The sequence below is a fragment of the Pristiophorus japonicus genome, chromosome 21 (genome assembly GCF_044704955.1).
Source record: "Pristiophorus japonicus isolate sPriJap1 chromosome 21, sPriJap1.hap1, whole genome shotgun sequence".
NCBI lineage: Eukaryota > Metazoa > Chordata > Chondrichthyes > Pristiophoridae > Pristiophorus > Pristiophorus japonicus.
In genome coordinates, this window is record NC_091997.1 from 36,484,203 (window position 1) to 36,500,933 (window position 16,731).

At 54.5% G+C, this 16,731-nt stretch overlaps 1 protein-coding gene across 2 annotated transcripts in view; it reads left to right on the forward strand.

Annotated features, from left to right (window-relative positions):
* The window catches only part of LOC139233943 (growth factor receptor-bound protein 7-like), a 228,609-nt gene extending 215,185 nt beyond the window's left edge, over nucleotides 1–13,424 (forward strand). For both annotated transcript variants that reach the window (XM_070864627.1, XM_070864628.1), the window contains exon 16: nucleotides 11,622–13,424. In XM_070864627.1, coding sequence (XP_070720728.1) covers nucleotides 11,622–11,768 — 147 coding nt within the window. In that variant the 3' untranslated portion in view covers nucleotides 11,769–13,424. The remainder of the gene's footprint in view (nucleotides 1–11,621) is intronic.
* The last annotated feature ends 3,307 nt before the right edge of the window (nucleotides 13,425–16,731 follow it).

Genomic DNA, 16,731 nt, shown 5'->3' on the forward strand with positions numbered 1-16,731 from the left:
GGACCCATACCCCAGTGAGAGTCAGTGTGTGGGAATTGTACCCCAGTGAGAGTCAGTGTGTGTGGGAACTGTACCACAGTGAGAGTCAGTATGTGTTGGATTGTACCCCAGTGAGAGTCAGTGTGTGTGGGACCCGTACCCCAGTGAGAGTCAGTGTGTGTGGGACTGTACCCCAGTGAGAGTCAGTGTGTGTGGGACCCGTACCCCAGTGAGAGTCAGTGTGTGTGGGACTGTACCCCAATGAGAGTCAGTGTGTGTGGGAACTGTACCCCAGTGAGAGTCAGTGTGTGTGGGACTGTACCCCAGTGAGAGTCAGTGTGTGTGCGACTGTACCCCAGTGAGAATCAGTGTGTGTGGGACTGTACCCCAGTGAGAGTCATTCTGTGTGGAACTGTACCCCAGTGAGAGTCAATGTGTGTGGGACTGTACCCCAGTGAGAGACGGTGTGTGTGGAACTGTCCCCCAGTGAGAGTCAGTGTGTGTGGAACTGTACCTCAGTGAGAGTCAGTGTATGTTTGGGACCCGTACCCCAGTGAGAATCAGTGTGTGTGGGACGCGTACCCCAGTGAGAGTCAGTGTGTGTGGGAACTGTACCTCAGTGAGAGTCAGTGTATGTTTCGGACCAGTACCCCAGTGAGAGTCAGTGTGTGTGGAACTGTACCCCAGTGAGAGTCAGTGTATGTTTGGGACCCGTACCCCAGTGAGAGTCACTGTGTGTGGGACAGTACCCCAGTGAGAGTCAGTTTGTGTGGAAATATACCCCAGTGAGAATCAGTGTGTGTGGGACCCGTACCCCAGTGAGAGTCAGTGTGTGGGGGAACTGTACCCCAGTGAGAGTCAGTGTGTGTGGGACTGTACCCCAGTGAGAGTCATTCTGTGTGGAACTGTACCCCAGTGAGAGTCAGTGTGTGTGGGACCCATACCCCAGTGAGAGTCAGTGTGTGGGAACTGTACCCCAGTGAGAGTCAGTGTGTGTGGGACCCGTACCCCAGTGAGAGTCAGTGTGTGTGGGACTGTACCCCAGTGAGAGTCAGTGTGTGTGGGACCCGTACCCCAGTGAGAGTCAGTGTGTGTGGGACTGTGCCCGAGTGAGAGACAGTGTGTGTGGGACTGTACCTCAGTGAGAGTCAGTGTATGTTTGGGACCCGAACCCCAGTGAGAGTCAGTTTGTGTGGAACTATACCCCAGTGAGAGTCAGAGTGTGTGGGACCCATACCACAGTGAGAGTCAATGTGTGTGGAACTGTACCCCAGTGAGAGTCAGTGTGTGTGGGACCCATACCCCAGTGAGAGTCAGTGTGTGTGGGACTGCACCCCAGTGAGAATCAAGGTGTGTGGGACCCGTACCCCAGTGAGAGTCAGTGTGTGTGGGAAAGTACCTCAGTGAGAGTCAGTGTGTGTGGAACTGTACCGCAGTGAGAGTCAGTTTGTGTGGGATCCGTACCTCAGTGAGAGTCAGTGTGTGTGGGACCCGTACCACAGTGAGAGTCAGTACGTGTTGGATTGTACCCCAGTGAGAGATAGTGTGTGAGGGACCCATACCCCAGTGAGAGTCAGTACGTGTTGGATTGTACCCCAGTGAGAGTCAGTGTGTGAGGGACCCATACCCCAGTGAGAGTCAGTACGTGTTGGATTGTACCCCAGTGAGAGTCAGTGTTTGTGGGATTGTACCCCAGTGAGAGTCAGTGTGTGTGGGACTGTACCCCAGTGAGAGTCAGTTTGTGTGGAAATATACCCCAGTGAGAATCAGTGTGTGTGGGACCCGTACCCCAGTGAGAGTCAGTGTGTGTGGGAACTGTACCCCAGTGAGAGTCAGTGTGTGTGGGACTGTACCCCAGTGAGAGTCAGTGTGTGTGGGACCCATACCCCAGTGAGAGTCAGTGTGTGGGAACTGTACCCCAGTGAGAGTCAGTTTGTGTGGAAATATACCCCAGTGAGAATCAGTGTGTGTGGGACGCGTACCCCAGTGAGAGTCAGTGTGTGTGGGACCCGTACCCCAGTGAGAGTCAGTGTGTGTGGGATTGTACCCCAGTGAGAGTCAGTGTGTGTGGCACCAGTACCCCAGTGAGAGTCAGTGTGTGTTGGAACTGTACCCCAGTGAGAGTCAGTGTGTGTGGGACTGTACCCCAGTGAGAGTCAGTGTGTGTGGGAACTGTACCTCAGTGAGAGTCAGTGTGTGTGGGACTGTACCCCAGTGAGAGTCAGTGTATGTGGGACTGAACCCCAGAAGAATCAGTGTGTGTGGGACTGTACCCCAGTGAGAGTCATTCTGTGTGGAACTGTACCCCAGTGAGAGTCAGTGTGTGTGGAACTGTACCCCAGTGAGAGTCAGTGTATGTTTGGGACCCGTACCCCAGTGAGAGTCACTGTGTGTGGGACAGTATCCCAGTGAGAGTCAGTTTGTGTGGAAATATACCCCAGTGAGAATCAGTGTGTGTGGGACCCGTACCCCAGTGCGAGTCAGTGTGTGTGGGAACTGTACCCCAGTGAAAGTCTGTGTGTGTGTGTGGGACCCGTACCCCAGTGAGACTCAGTGTGTGTGGGAACTGTACCCCAGTGAGAGTCAGTGTGTGTGGGACCCATACCCCAGTGAGAGTCAGTGTGTGGGAACTGTACCCCAGTGAGAGTCAGTTTGTGTGGAAATATACCCCAGTGAGAATCAGTGTCTGTGGGACGCGTACCCCAGTGAGAGTCAGTGTGTGTGGGAACTGTACCACAGTGAGAGTCAGTGTGTGTGGAACTGTACCTCAGTGAGAGTCAGTGTATGTTTGGGACCAGTACCCCAGTGAGAGTCAGTGTGTGTGGAACTGTACCCCAGTGAGAGTCAGTGTGTGTGGGACTGTACCCCAGTGAGAGTCAGTGTGTGTGGGACCCGTACCCCAGTGAGAGTCAGTGTGTGTGGGACTGTACCCCAATGTGAGTCAATGTGTGTGGGAACTGTACCCCAGTGAGAGTCAGTGTGTGTGGGATTGTACCCCAGTGAGAGTCAGTGTGTGTGGGACTGTACCCCAGTGAGAGTCAGTGTGTGTGGGACCCGTACCCCAGTGAGAGTCAGTGTGTGTGGGAACTGTATCCCAGTGAGAGTCAGTATGTGTGGGAACTGTACCACAGTGAGAGTCAGTATGTGTTGGATTGTACCCCAGTGAGAGTCAGTGTGTGTGGGACCCGTACCCCAGTGAGAGTCAGTGTGTGTGGGATTGTACCCCAGTGAGAGTCAGTGTGTGTGGCACCTGTACCCCAGTGAGAGTCAGTGTGTGTGGGAACTGTACCCCAGTGAGAGTCACTGTGTGTGGGACAGTACCCCAGTGAGAGTCAGTGTGTGTGGGACTGTACCCCAGTGAGAGTCAGTGTATGTGGGACTGTACCCCAGAAGAATCAGTGTGTGTGGGACTGTACCCCAGTGAGAGTCATTCTGTGTGGAACTGTACCCCAGTGAGAGTCAATGTGTGTGGGACTGTACCCCAGTGAGAGACAGTGTGTGTGGAACTGTTTCCCAGTGAGAGTCAGTGTGTGTGGAACTGTACCTCAGTGAGAGTCAGTGTATGTTTGGGACCAGTACCCCAGTGGGAGTCAGTGTGTGTGGAACTGTACCCCAGTGAGAGTCAGTGTGTGTGGAACTGTACCTCAGTGAGAGTCAGTGTATGTTTGGGACCCGTACCCCAGTGAGAGTCACTGTGTGTGGGACAGTATCCCAGTGAGAGTCAGTTTGTGTGGAAATATACCCCAGTGAGAATCAGTGTGTGTGGGACCCGTACCCCAGTGAGACTCAGTGTGTGTGGGAACTGTACCCCAGTGAGAGTCAGTGTGTGTGGAACTGTACCTCAGTGAGAGTCAGTGTGTGTGGGACCCGTACCCCAGTGAGAGTCAGTGTGTGTGGGAACTGTACCCCAGTGAGAGTCAGTGTGTGTGGGACGCGTACCCCAGTGAGAGTCAGTGGGTGTGGAACTGTACCCCAGTGAGAGTCAGTGTGTGTTTGGAACCCGTACCCCAATGAGAGTCGTCTGTGTGGGACTGTTCCCCAGTGAGAGTCAGTGTGAGTGGGATGTACCCCAGTGAGAGTCAGTGTGTGTGGGACCCGTACCCTAGTGAGAGTCAGTGTGTGTGGGACCCGTACCCCAGTGAGAGTCAGTCTGTGTGGGACTGTACCCCAGTGAGTGTCAGCGTGTGTGGAACTGTACCCCAGTGAGAGTCAGTGTGTGTGGGACAGTACCCCAGTGAGAGTCAGTGTGTGTGTGACCCGTACCGCAGTGAGAGTCAGTGTGTGTGGGACTGTACCCCAGTGAGAGACAGTGTGTGTGGAACTGTCCCCCAGTGAGAGTCAGTGTGTGTGGGACTGTACCCCAGTGAGAGTCAGTGTATGTTTGGGACCCGTACCCCAGTGAGAGTCAGTTTGTGTGGGACTGTACCACATTAAGAATCGGTGTGTGGGACCCGTACCCCAGTGAGATTCAGTGTGTGTGGGAACTGTACCACAGTGAGAGTCTGTATGTGTTGGATTGTACCCCAGTGAGAGTCACTGTGTGTGGGACCCGTACCCCAGTGAGAGTCAGTGTGTGTGGGACTGTACCCCAGTGAGAGTCAGTGTGTGTGGGACCCGTACCCCAGTGAGAGTCAGTGTGTGTGGGACTGTACCCCAATGTGAGTCAGTGTGTGTGGGAACTGTACCCCAGTGAGAGTCAGTGTGTGTGGGATTGTACCCCAGTGAGAGTCAGTGTGTGTGGGACTGTACCCCAGTGAGAGTCAGTGTGTGTGGGACCCGTACCCCAGTGAGAGTCAGTGGGTGTGGAACTGTACCCCAGTGAGAGTCAGTGTGTGTTTGGAACCCGTACCCCAATGAGAGTCGTCTTTGTGGGACTGTTCCCCAGTGAGAGTCAGTGTGAGTGGGATATACCCCAGTGAGAGTCAGTGTGTGTGGGACCCGTACCCTAGTGAGAGTCAGTGTATGTTTGGGACCCGTACCCCAGTGAGAGTCACTGTGTGTGGGACAGTATCCCAGTGAGAGTCAGTTTGTGTGGAAATATACCCCAGTGAGAATCAGTGTGTGTGGGACCCGTACCCCAGTGCGAGTCAGTGTGTGTGGGAACTGTACCCCAGTGAAAGTCTGTGTGTGTGTGTGGGACCCGTACCCCAGTGAGACTCAGTGTGTGTGGGAACTGTACCCCAGTGAGAGTCAGTGTGTGTGGGACCCATACCCCAGTGAGAGTCAGTGTGTGGGAACTGTACCCCAGTGAGAGTCAGTTTGTGTGGAAATATACCCCAGTGAGAATCAGTGTGTGTGGGACGCGTACCCCAGTGAGAGTCAGTGTGTGTGGGAACTGTACCACAGTGAGAGTCAGTGTGTGTGGAACTGTACCTCAGTGAGAGTCAGTGTATGTTTGGGACCAGTACCCCAGTGAGAGTCAGTGTGTGTGGAACTGTACCCCAGTGAGAGTCAGTTTGTGTGGGACTGTACCCCAGTGAGAGTCAGTGTGTGTGGGACCCGTACCCCAGTGAGAGTCAGTGTGTGTGGGACTGTACCCCAATGTGAGTCAATGTGTGTGGGAACTGTACCCCAGTGAGAGTCAGTGTGTGTGGGATTGTACCCCAGTGAGAGTCAGTGTGTGTGGGACTGTACCCCAGTGAGAGTCAGTGTGTGTGGCACCCGTACCCCAGTGAGAGTCAGTGTGTGTGGGAACTGTACCCCAGTGAGAGTCACTGTGTGTGGGACAGTACCCCAGTGAGAGTCAGTGTGTGTGGGACTGTACCCCAGTGAGAGTCAGTGTATGTGGGACTGTACCCCAGAAGAATCAGTGTGTGTGGGACTGTACCCCAGTGAGAGTCATTCTGTGTGGAACTGTACCCCAGTGAGAGTCAATGTGTGTGGGACTGTACCCCAGTGAGAGACAGTGTGTGTGGAACTGTCCCCCAGTGAGAGTCAGTGTGTGTGGAACTGTACCTCAGTGAGAGTCAGTGTATGTTTGGGACCAGTACCCCAGTGGGAGTCAGTGTGTGTGGAACTGTACCCCAGTGAGAGTCAGTGTGTGTGGAACTGTACCTCAGTGAGAGTCAGTGTATGTTTGGGACCCGTACCCCAGTGAGAGTCACTGTGTGTGGGACAGTATCCCAGTGAGAGTCAGTTTGTGTGGAAATATACCCCAGTGAGAATCAGTGTGTGTGGGACCCGTACCCCAGTGCGAGTCAGTGTGTGTGGGAACTGTACCCCAGTGAAAGTCTGTGTGTGTGTGTGGGACCCGTACCCCAGTGAGACTCAGTGTGTGTGGGAACTGTACCCCAGTGAGAGTCAGTGTGTGTGGAACTGTACCTCAGTGAGAGTCAGTGTGTGTGGGACCCGTACCCCAGTGAGAGTCAGTGTGTGTGGGAACTGTACCCCAGTGAGAGTCAGTGTGTGTGGGACTGTACCCCAGTGAGAGTCAGTGTGTTTGGGACCCGTACCCCAGTGAGAGTCAGTGTTTGTGGGAACTGTACCTCAGTGAGAGTCAGTGTGTGTGGGAACTGTACCACAGTGAGAGTCTGTATGTGTTGGATTGTACCCCAGTGAGAGTCACTGTGTGTGGGACCCGTACCCCAGTGAGAGTCAGTGTGTGTGGGACTGTACCCCAGTGAGAGTCAGTGTGTGTGGGACCCGTACCCCAGTGAGAGTCAGTGTGTGTGGGACTGTACCCCAATGTGAGTCAATGTGTGTGGGAACTGTACCCCAGTGAGAGTCAGTGTGTGTGGGATTGTACCCCAGTGAGAGTCAGTGTGTGTGGGACTGTACCCCAGTGAGAGTCAGTGTGTGTGGGACCCGTACCCCAGTGAGAGTCAGTGGATGTGGAACTGTACCCCAGTGAGAGTCAGTGTGTGTTTGGAACCCGTACCCCAATGAGAGTCGTCTGTGTGGGACTGTTCCCCAGTGAGAGTCAGTATGAGTGGGATGTACCCCAGTGAGAGTCAGTGTGTGTGGGACTGTACCCCAGTGAGAGTCAGTGTGTGTGGGACCCGTACCCCAGTGAGAGTCAGTGTGTGTGGGACTGTACCCCAATGTGAGTCAATGTGTGTGGGAACTGTACCCCAGTGAGAGTCAGTGTGTGTGGGATTGTACCCCAGTGAGAGTCAGTGTGTGTGGGACTGTACCCCAGTGAGAGTCAGTGTGTGTGGGACTGTACCCCAGTGAGAGTCAGTGTGTGTGGGACCCGTACCCTAGTGAGAGTCAGTGTGTGTGGGACCCGTACCCCAGTGAGAGTCAGTCTGTGTGGGACTGTACCCCAGTGAGTGTCAGCGTGTGTGGAACTGTACCCCAGTGAGAGTCAGTGTGTGTGGGACAGTACCCCAGTGAGAGTCAGTGTGTGTGTGACCCGTACCGCAGTGAGAGTCAGTGTGTGTGGGACTGTACCCCAGTGAGAGACAGTGTGTGTGGAACTGTCCCCCAGTGAGAGTCAGTGTGTGTGGGACTGTACCCCGGTGAGAGTCAGTGTATGTTTGGGACCCGTACCCCAGTGAGAGTCAGTTTGTGTGGGACTGTACCACATTAAGAATCGGTGTGTGGGACCCGTACCCCAGTGAGATTCAGTGTGTGTGGGAACTGTACCACAGTGAGAGTCTGTATGTGTTGGATTGTACCCCAGTGAGAGTCACTGTGTGTGGGACTGTACCCCAGTGAGAGTCAGTGTGTGTGGGACCCGTACCCCAGTGAGAGTCAGTGTGTGTGGGACTGTACCCCAATGTGAGTCAGTGTGTGTGGGAACTGTACCCCAGTGAGAGTCAGTGTGTGTGGGATTGTACCCCAGTGAGAGTCAGTGTGTGTGGGACTGTACCCCAGTGAGAGTCAGTGTGTGTGGGACCCGTACCCCAGTGAGAGTCAGTGGGTGTGGAACTGTACCCCAGTGAGAGTCAGTGTGTGTTTGGAACCCGTACCCCAATGAGAGTCGTCTTTGTGGGACTGTTCCCCAGTGAGAGTCAGTGTGAGTGGGATATACCCCAGTGAGAGTCAGTGTGTGTGGGACCCGTACCCTAGTGAGAGTCAGTGTATGTTTGGGACCCGTACCCCAGTGAGAGTCACTGTGTGTGGGACAGTATCCCAGTGAGAGTCAGTTTGTGTGGAAATATACCCCAGTGAGAATCAGTGTGTGTGGGACCCGTACCCCAGTGCGAGTCAGTGTGTGTGGGAACTGTACCCCAGTGAAAGTCTGTGTGTGTGTGTGGGACCCGTACCCCAGTGAGACTCAGTGTGTGTGGGAACTGTACCCCAGTGAGAGTCAGTGTGTGTGGGACCCATACCCCAGTGAGAGTCAGTGTGTGGGAACTGTACCCCAGTGAGAGTCAGTTTGTGTGGAAATATACCCCAGTGAGAATCAGTGTGTGTGGGACGCGTACCCCAGTGAGAGTCAGTGTGTGTGGGAACTGTACCACAGTGAGAGTCAGTGTGTGTGGAACTGTACCTCAGTGAGAGTCAGTGTATGTTTGGGACCAGTACCCCAGTGAGAGTCAGTGTGTGTGGAACTGTACCCCAGTGAGAGTCAGTGTGTGTGGGACTGTACCCCAGTGAGAGTCAGTGTGTGTGGGACCCGTACCCCAGTGAGAGTCAGTGTGTGTGGGACTGTACCCCAATGTGAGTCAATGTGTGTGGGAACTGTACCCCAGTGAGAGTCAGTGTGTGTGGGATTGTACCCCAGTGAGAGTCAGTGTGTGTGGGACTGTACCCCAGTGAGAGTCAGTGTGTGTGGCACCCGTACCCCAGTGAGAGTCAGTGTGTGTGGGAACTGTACCCCAGTGAGAGTCACTGTGTGTGGGACAGTACCCCAGTGAGAGTCAGTGTGTGTGGGACTGTACCCCAGTGAGAGTCAGTGTATGTGGGACTGTACCCCAGAAGAATCAGTGTGTGTGGGACTGTACCCCAGTGAGAGTCATTCTGTGTGGAACTGTACCCCAGTGAGAGTCAATGTGTGTGGGACTGTACCCCAGTGAGAGACAGTGTGTGTGGAACTGTCCCCCAGTGAGAGTCAGTGTGTGTGGAACTGTACCTCAGTGAGAGTCAGTGTATGTTTGGGACCAGTACCCCAGTGGGAGTCAGTGTGTGTGGAACTGTACCCCAGTGAGAGTCAGTGTGTGTGGAACTGTACCTCAGTGAGAGTCAGTGTATGTTTGGGACCCGTACCCCAGTGAGAGTCACTGTGTGTGGGACTGTATCCCAGTGAGAGTCAGTTTGTGTGGAAATATACCCCAGTGAGAATCAGTGTGTGTGGGACCCGTACCCCAGTGCGCGTCAGTGTGTGTGGGAACTGTACCCCAGTGAAAGTCTGTGTGTGTGTGTGGGACCCGTACCCCAGTGAGACTCAGTGTGTGTGGAACTGTACCTCAGTGAGAGTCAGTGTGTGTGGGACCCGTACCCCAGTGAGAGTCAGTGTGTGTGGGAACTGTACCCCAGTGAGAGTCAGTGTGTGTGGGACTGTACCCCAGTGAGAGTCAGTGTGTTTGGGACCCGTACCCCAGTGAGAGTCAGTGTTTGTGGGAACTGTACCTCAGTGAGAGTCAGTGTGTGTGGGAACTGTACCACAGTGAGAGTCTGTATGTGTTGGATTGTACCCCAGTGAGAGTCACTGTGTGTGGGACCCGTACCCCAGTGAGAGTCAGTGTGTGTGGGACTGTACCCCAGTGAGAGTCAGTGTGTGTGGGACCCGTACCCCAGTGAGAGTCAGTGTGTGTGGGACTGTACCCCAATGTGAGTCATGTGTGTGGGAACTGTACCCCAGTGAGAGTCAGTGTGTGTGGGATTGTACCCCAGTGAGGGTCAGTGTGTGTGGGACTGTACCCCAGTGAGAGTCAGTGTGTGTGGGACCCGTACCCCAGTGAGAGTCAGTGGATGTGGAACTGTACCCCAGTGAGAGTCAGTGTGTGTTTGGAACCCGTACCCCAATGAGAGTCGTCTGTGTGGGACTGTTCCCCAGTGAGAGTCAGTATGAGTGGGATGTACCCCAGTGAGAGTCAGTGTGTGCGGGACTGTACCCCAGTGAGAGTCAGTGTGTGTGGGACCCGTACCCCAGTGAGAGTCAGTGTGTGTGGGACTGTACCCCAATGTGAGTCAATGTGTGTGGGAACTGTACCCCAGTGAGAGTCAGTGTGTGTGGGATTGTACCCCAGTGAGAGTCAGTGTGTGTGGGACTGTACCCCAGTGAGAGTCAGTGTGTGTGGGACCCGTACCCTAGTGAGAGTCAGTGTGTGTGGGACCCGTACCCCAGTGAGAGTCAGTCTGTGTGGGACTGTACCCCAGTGAGTGTCAGCGTGTGTGGAACTGTACCCCAGTGAGAGTCAGTGTGTGTGGGACAGTACCCCAGTGAGAGTCAGTGTGTGTGTGACCCGTACCGCAGTGAGAGTCAGTGTGTGTGGGACTGTACCCCAGTGAGAGACAGTGTGTGTGGAACTGTCCCCCAGTGAGAGTCAGTGTGTGTGGGACTGTACCCCAGTGAGAGTCAGTGTATGTTTGGGACCCGTACCCCAGTGAGAGTCAGTTTGTGTGGGACTGTACCACATTAAGAATCGGTGTGTGGGACCCGTACCCCAGTGAGAGTCAGTGTGTGTGGGAACTGTACCACAGTGAGAGTCTGTATGTGTTGGATTGTACCCCAGTGAGAGTCACTGTGTGTGGGACCCGTACCCCAGTGAGAGTCAGTGTGTGTGGGACTGTACCCCAGTGAGAGTCAGTGTGTGTGGGATTGTACCCCAGTGAGAGTCAGTGTGTGTGGGACCCGTACCCCAGTGAGAGTCAGTGGGTGTGGAACTGTACCCCAGTGAGAGTCAGTGTGTGTTTGGAACCCGTACCCCAATGAGAGTCGTCTGTGTGGGACTGTTCCCCAGTGAGAGTCAGTGTGTGTGGAACTATACCCCAGTGAGAGTCAGTGTGAGTGGGATGTACCCCAGTGAGAGTCAGTGTGTGTGGGACCCGTACCCTAGTGAGAGTCAGTGTGTGTGGGACCCATACCCCAGTGAGAGTCAGTCTGTGTGGGACTGTACCCCAGTGAGTGTCAGTGTGTGTGGAACTGTACCCCAGTGAGAGTCAGTGTATGTTTGGGACCCGTACCCCAGTGAGAGTCAGTTTGTGTGGGACTGTACCACATTAAGAATCGGTGTGTGGGACCCGTACCCCAGTGAGATTCAGTGTGTGTGGGACACATACCCCGGTGAGAGTCAGTATGTGTAGGACCTGTACCCCAGTGAGAGGCAGTGTGTGTGGGACTGTACCCCAGTGAGAGTCAGTATGTGTAGGACCCGTACCCCAGTGAGATTCAGTGTCCAGAAATGGTGGAGAGAAACTGGAATGGTCAGGGGGGTTTGGACTAAATGATGAGTATGTGAGAGTGAAATGGAATGTTGCCGGATGTGTGAATCGTTCCTGAGCTCGGGGCGTGAGCTCAGAGTGAATGAGGCGGAGGGAGGGGGCAAAGGCTTTTCCCAGAGGGAGGGAGGTTTCCCTGCCAATCATTCCTTCCATTGCAGACCCTCAGAGCCAGACAGGAGCTATACCAACAACAGCCGACCAGGCCATTGGCCAGGGAATGGTGCGAGGGGGCAGGGCAACCAACCAATAGCAGCGCCGAGTGCACAGCGGGCTGGGGAGCGGGTTTAACGTGTGCTTTCTCTCTGTGGCAGTGCGAGGAGGATGGTCACACCTACTTCACCGTGGACACCGGACAGACCAAGTTCACTGACCTCATTCAACTGGTGGACTTCTACCAGGTCAACCGAGGCGTGCTGCCGTGCAGCCTGAAACATTACTGTACCCGAGTGGCACTGTAACCATGGCCACTGCACGCCGGACTTGGAACCCTGCCCTGCACACGTGCCCGATTTATGCAACATTGCGCGCCTCTGGTGACCCTCCATCCTGACCCATGACCCCTGCTCTGCTCTCGGTGATTCGCTAATCTGCGGAGCTGACCTCTGACCCAGCGTGCGGTGAGCGTGGATGTGAAGGACTATCTCGATCCTGCTTGCCGCCATTCCAATATTTTACCTACTTTGTGAAGATTTTCACCATTTTTTCAAATAGTTGCGGACCCTGCGATGCTGCGCCTCAAGGTGTAGCTTGCGGAGGTCACAGGGGTCAGACTTTTCTCTGGGGTGTGTGACTTGGGGTCCCGGGACAAACACACACTGCTTCTGAAGCATGGAAATAAGTCATGTGATCAATAGAAACGCTATCTATTCCTTGAAACGGACTCCTGGTAAAGAAGGTGAGGGTCCACGAGGAACCTGGAGACCCAGTGCAGAGTGAGCAGTCATGTTAACACACTCAATCACCTGCAACAAATCGTGCCATTACCCTGGGCAAACCACACACACATTGTGGCTGTAATGTATTTGCTTTGTGTGTTCTTTGCCTAAGAATTCACAGCAACACATTGCTATTAAGAACTAGTTGGTTTATTAACAAAAGGTTTAACAATCACACAACACATTACCAGGCTCACAACCACCTGCCCCATCGTGGATATCCCGAACCCAACTGGCTGGGGTTTTATTGAGTCTTGTGAACATCACGTGACGGGCTAAGCCACTCACAATGCCACAGCTCTGTGAGCATACTGACCGGTGCGTACATTACCCTGGCCAACTTCCCACATCTACACCAATCGCATATCTCATTATTAAATCTCAAATCGCCCAACTATCCTTATCCCAACTCTCACACAGACAATATGAATACAAGTCTCCAATTCACACACACAAAATCGCTCCCTTTTACCCGCTGTGTACTGTCCACGTACAGAGGCTGACACTGGGACACACACAGTGTGTACAAGAAACAGTGAGACACACACAGTGTGTACAGGAGACACTGGGGCACACACACGGTGTGTACAGGAGACACTGAGACACACACAGTGTGTACAGGAGACACTGAGACACACACAGTGTGTACAGGAGACACTGGGACACACACAGTGTGTACAGGAGACACTGAGACACACACAGTGTGTACAGGAGACACTGAGACACACACAGTGTGTACAGGAGACACTGGGACACACACACAGTGTGTACAGGAGACACTGGGACACACACACAGTGTGTACAGGAGACACTGAGACACACATACACAGTCCCAGTCGGGAGTGAATCGTTCCCCTTTACCCGTGGTGTACTCGATCTGTAAACACAAGCTGTGTCCAATCTGATACAGTCAGCATTAGAAGTCAGAGTTGATATAAATAGCACGTGGATGCATTCCACACGCTGCTCATGAGCTTAGCTGTAGTAGCACTCCTGGAGAGAATGCCTAGGGCTCAAGCATTCGCTGCATTTGAAGCCGACTGTAAATTAAATGTAACAGTAATTATCCAATCAGTGAAGGGTCGTCAGACCGGAGCTTCCCCAATTGCTAACCTCAGCAGCTCAGATATAGTTCCCCAAAGGAGACAACAGAGGGGGGAGTGTGACCGAGGGAGAGTGAGCGGGGGAGAGAGTGACCGAGGGGAGTGTGACTGAGGGAGGGTGAGCGGGGGAGAGAGTGGCCGAGGGGAGTGTGACCGAGGGAGAGTGAGCGGGGGAGAGAGTGACCGAGGGGAGAGTGACCGAGGGGAATGTGACCGAGGGAGGGTGAGCGGGGGAGAGAGTGGCCGAGGGGAGTGTGACCGAGGGAGAGTGAGCGGGGGAGAGAGTGACCGAGGGGAGAGTGACCGAGGGGAGTGTGACCGAGGGAGGGTGAGCGGGGGAGAGAGTGGCCGAGGGGAGAGTGAGCGGGGGAGAGAGTGAGCGGGGGAGAGAGTGACCGAGGGGAGAGTGACCGAGGGGAGAGTGACCGAGGGGAGTGTGACAGAGGGGAGTGACTGAGGGGAGAGTGACCGAGGGGAATGAATGGGGGGAGAGTGACCGAGGGGAATGAATGGGGGGAGAGTGACCGAGGGGAGTGACTGAGGGGAGTGTGACCGAGGGAGAGTGAGCGGGGGAGAGAGTGAGCGGGGGAGGAGTGACCGAGGGGAGAGTGACCGGGGGAGAGAGTGACCGAGGGGAGTGTGACTGAGGGGAGTGTGACAGAGGGGAGTGACTGAGGGGAGAGTGGCCAAGGGGAGTGAATGGGGGGAGAGTGACCGAGGGGAGAGTGACCGAGGGGAGTGTGACCGAGGGGAGTGACCGAGGGGAGTGAGCGGGGGGAGAGTGATGGGGAGAAGCTGGATCGATTATCCTGTATCTTGATTAATCGCATTGTCTTCTCTACGCTGTGTTGGGTTTAAAGGGACATTACGCCTGACTGTCTATATTCTTAAACATTTATAGAGTATGAATCACGTGTAAAAATATTTAAATATAGTACACATACTTTGCTATACATTGCTTGTTGATTTTGTAGGTGTGACCTGTGCGTGACCCCACTTGCCCCTTGGGCCTGTGTCGGTGCCACATTCGGGTGGACCCCGCTCTGGTCAATCCGCGGTCCCACTCTGGTCAAGCCGCAGACCCCGCTCTGGTCAATCCGCGGACCCCGCTCTGGTCAAGCCGCAGACCCGCTCTGGTCAATCCGCGGACCCCGCTCTGGTCAAGCCGCAGACCCCGCTCTGGTCAAGCCGCAGACCCCGCTCTGGTCAAGCCACAGACCCGCTCTGGTCAATCCGCGGTCCCGCTCTGGTCAAGCCGCGGACCCCGCTCTTGTCAAGCCACAGACCCCGCTCTGGTCAATCCGCGGACGCGCTCTGGTCAATCCGCGGACCCGCTCTGGTCAATCCGCGGTCCCGCTCTGGTCAAGCCGCGGACCCCGCTCTTGTCAAGCCACAGACCCCGCTCTGGTCAATCCGCGGACCCGCTCTGGTCAAGCCACAGACCCGCTCTGGTCAATCGCGGACCCGCTCTGGTCAAGCCGCGGACCCCGCTCTGATCAAGCCACAGACCCGCTCTGGTCAATCCGCGGACCTCGCTCTGGTCAATCCATGGACCCGCTCTGGTCAAGCCGCGGACCCCGCTCTGGTCAATCCGCGGACCCGCTCTGGTCAAGCCGCGGACCCCGCTCTGGTCAATCCGCGGACCCGCTCTGGTCAATCCACGGACCCGCTATGGTCAATCCGCGGACCTGCTCACTGTGTTCCGGTTACCGGAGTCTCCGTACAGGGAGCGGAGCAAAGGCACTCTCTCAACTCTGTACGCTTTTTTCGTGTTTTAAAACTTGATAAAATAAGTTTCATTCGGGCCTTGTGTGGGACAAAGTGCGAACTCAGAAAGTCACTTTATTCTCTTGTTCACAAAAAATGTTTAACTAACTTATTTGCCGATTGTCTTTCGATGCCAGAGATTTATTTTGTGATCTACAATCGGTGAATTCTGACTTTGTGAGATTTCGGTGGGTGGAGGTTTTTTGCCAGAGGTATATTTGTGGCCGGGAGTCCCTGGTCAGACTGCGTTGCATTAGACAGGGGCAGGAATGGTCAGGACAGAATCCCAATACTGCGGGTGCTGGAATCTGAAGTATAAACAGAGAATGCTGGAAATCTCAGCAGGTCAGGCAGCATGTGTGGAGAGAGACAGAATTAAGGTTCCGGGTATGTGAGCCTTGGTCAGGAGCCGCTCTACACAGACACGGCTCTGTACATCATCGGCAGTCCCTCAGAATCGAGGAAGACTTGCTTCCACTCTAAAAATGAGTCCTTAGATGGCTGAACGGTCCAATACGAGAGCCACAGTCCCTGTCACAGGTGGGACAGACAGTCGTTGAGGGGAAGGGTGGGGAGTCTGGTTTGCCGCACGCTCCTTCCGCTGCCTGTGCTTGATTTCTGCATGCTCTCGCCGATAAGACTCGAGGTGCTCAGCGCCCTCCCAGATGCACTTCCTCCACTTAGGACAGTCTTTGGCCAGGGTCTCCAAGGTGTCAGTGGGGATGTTGCACTTTATCAGGGAGGCTTTGAGGGTGTCCTTGTAACGTTTCCTCTGTCCACCGTTGGCTTGTTTGCCGTGAAGGAGTTCCAAGTAGAGCGCTTGCTTTGGGAGTCTTGTGTCTGGCATGTGAACAATGTGGCCCGCCCAGCGGAATTGATCAAGTGTGGTCAGCGCTTCAATGCTGGGGATGTTGGCCTGGTCGAGGACGCTAATGTTGATGCGTCTGTCCTCCCAGGGGATTTGTAGGATCTTGCGGAGACATCGTTGGTGGTATTTCTCCAGCGACTTGAGGTGTCTTCTGTACATGGTCCATATCTCTGAGCCATACAGGAGGGTGGGCATTACTACAGCCCTGTAGACCATGAGCTTGGTGGTAGATTTGAGGGCCTGGTCTTCGAACACTCTCTTCCGAAGGCGACCGAAGGCTGCACTGGCGGACTGGAGGCGATGTTGTATCTCGTCGTCGATGCCTGCTCTTGTTGATAAGAGGCTCCCGAGATATGGGAAATGGTCCAGGTTGTCCAGGGCCGCGCCTGGATCTTGATGACTGGGGGTCAGTGCTGTGCGGCGAGGACAGGCTGGTGGAAGACCTTTGTCCTACGGATGTTTAGCGTAAGGCCCATGCTTTCGTACGCCTCAGTAAATACGTTGACTATGACTTGGAGTTCAGCCTCTGTGTGCGCAGACGCAGGCGTTGTCCGCATACTGCAGCTCAACGACAGAGGTTGACACGGCTCTGTACAAGAGCTCCGTGACCATCAGCTCATTTGCACCCAAGGTTCCGCCCAGTTTGCCGCTATCCACAAACGGCAAAGTATTTAAATCAGCATGAACAGCGAAACGGCAAACACACAGCAGGATATTTCTTCTGTGAGTCTTAAAATTTGAAGTTTCA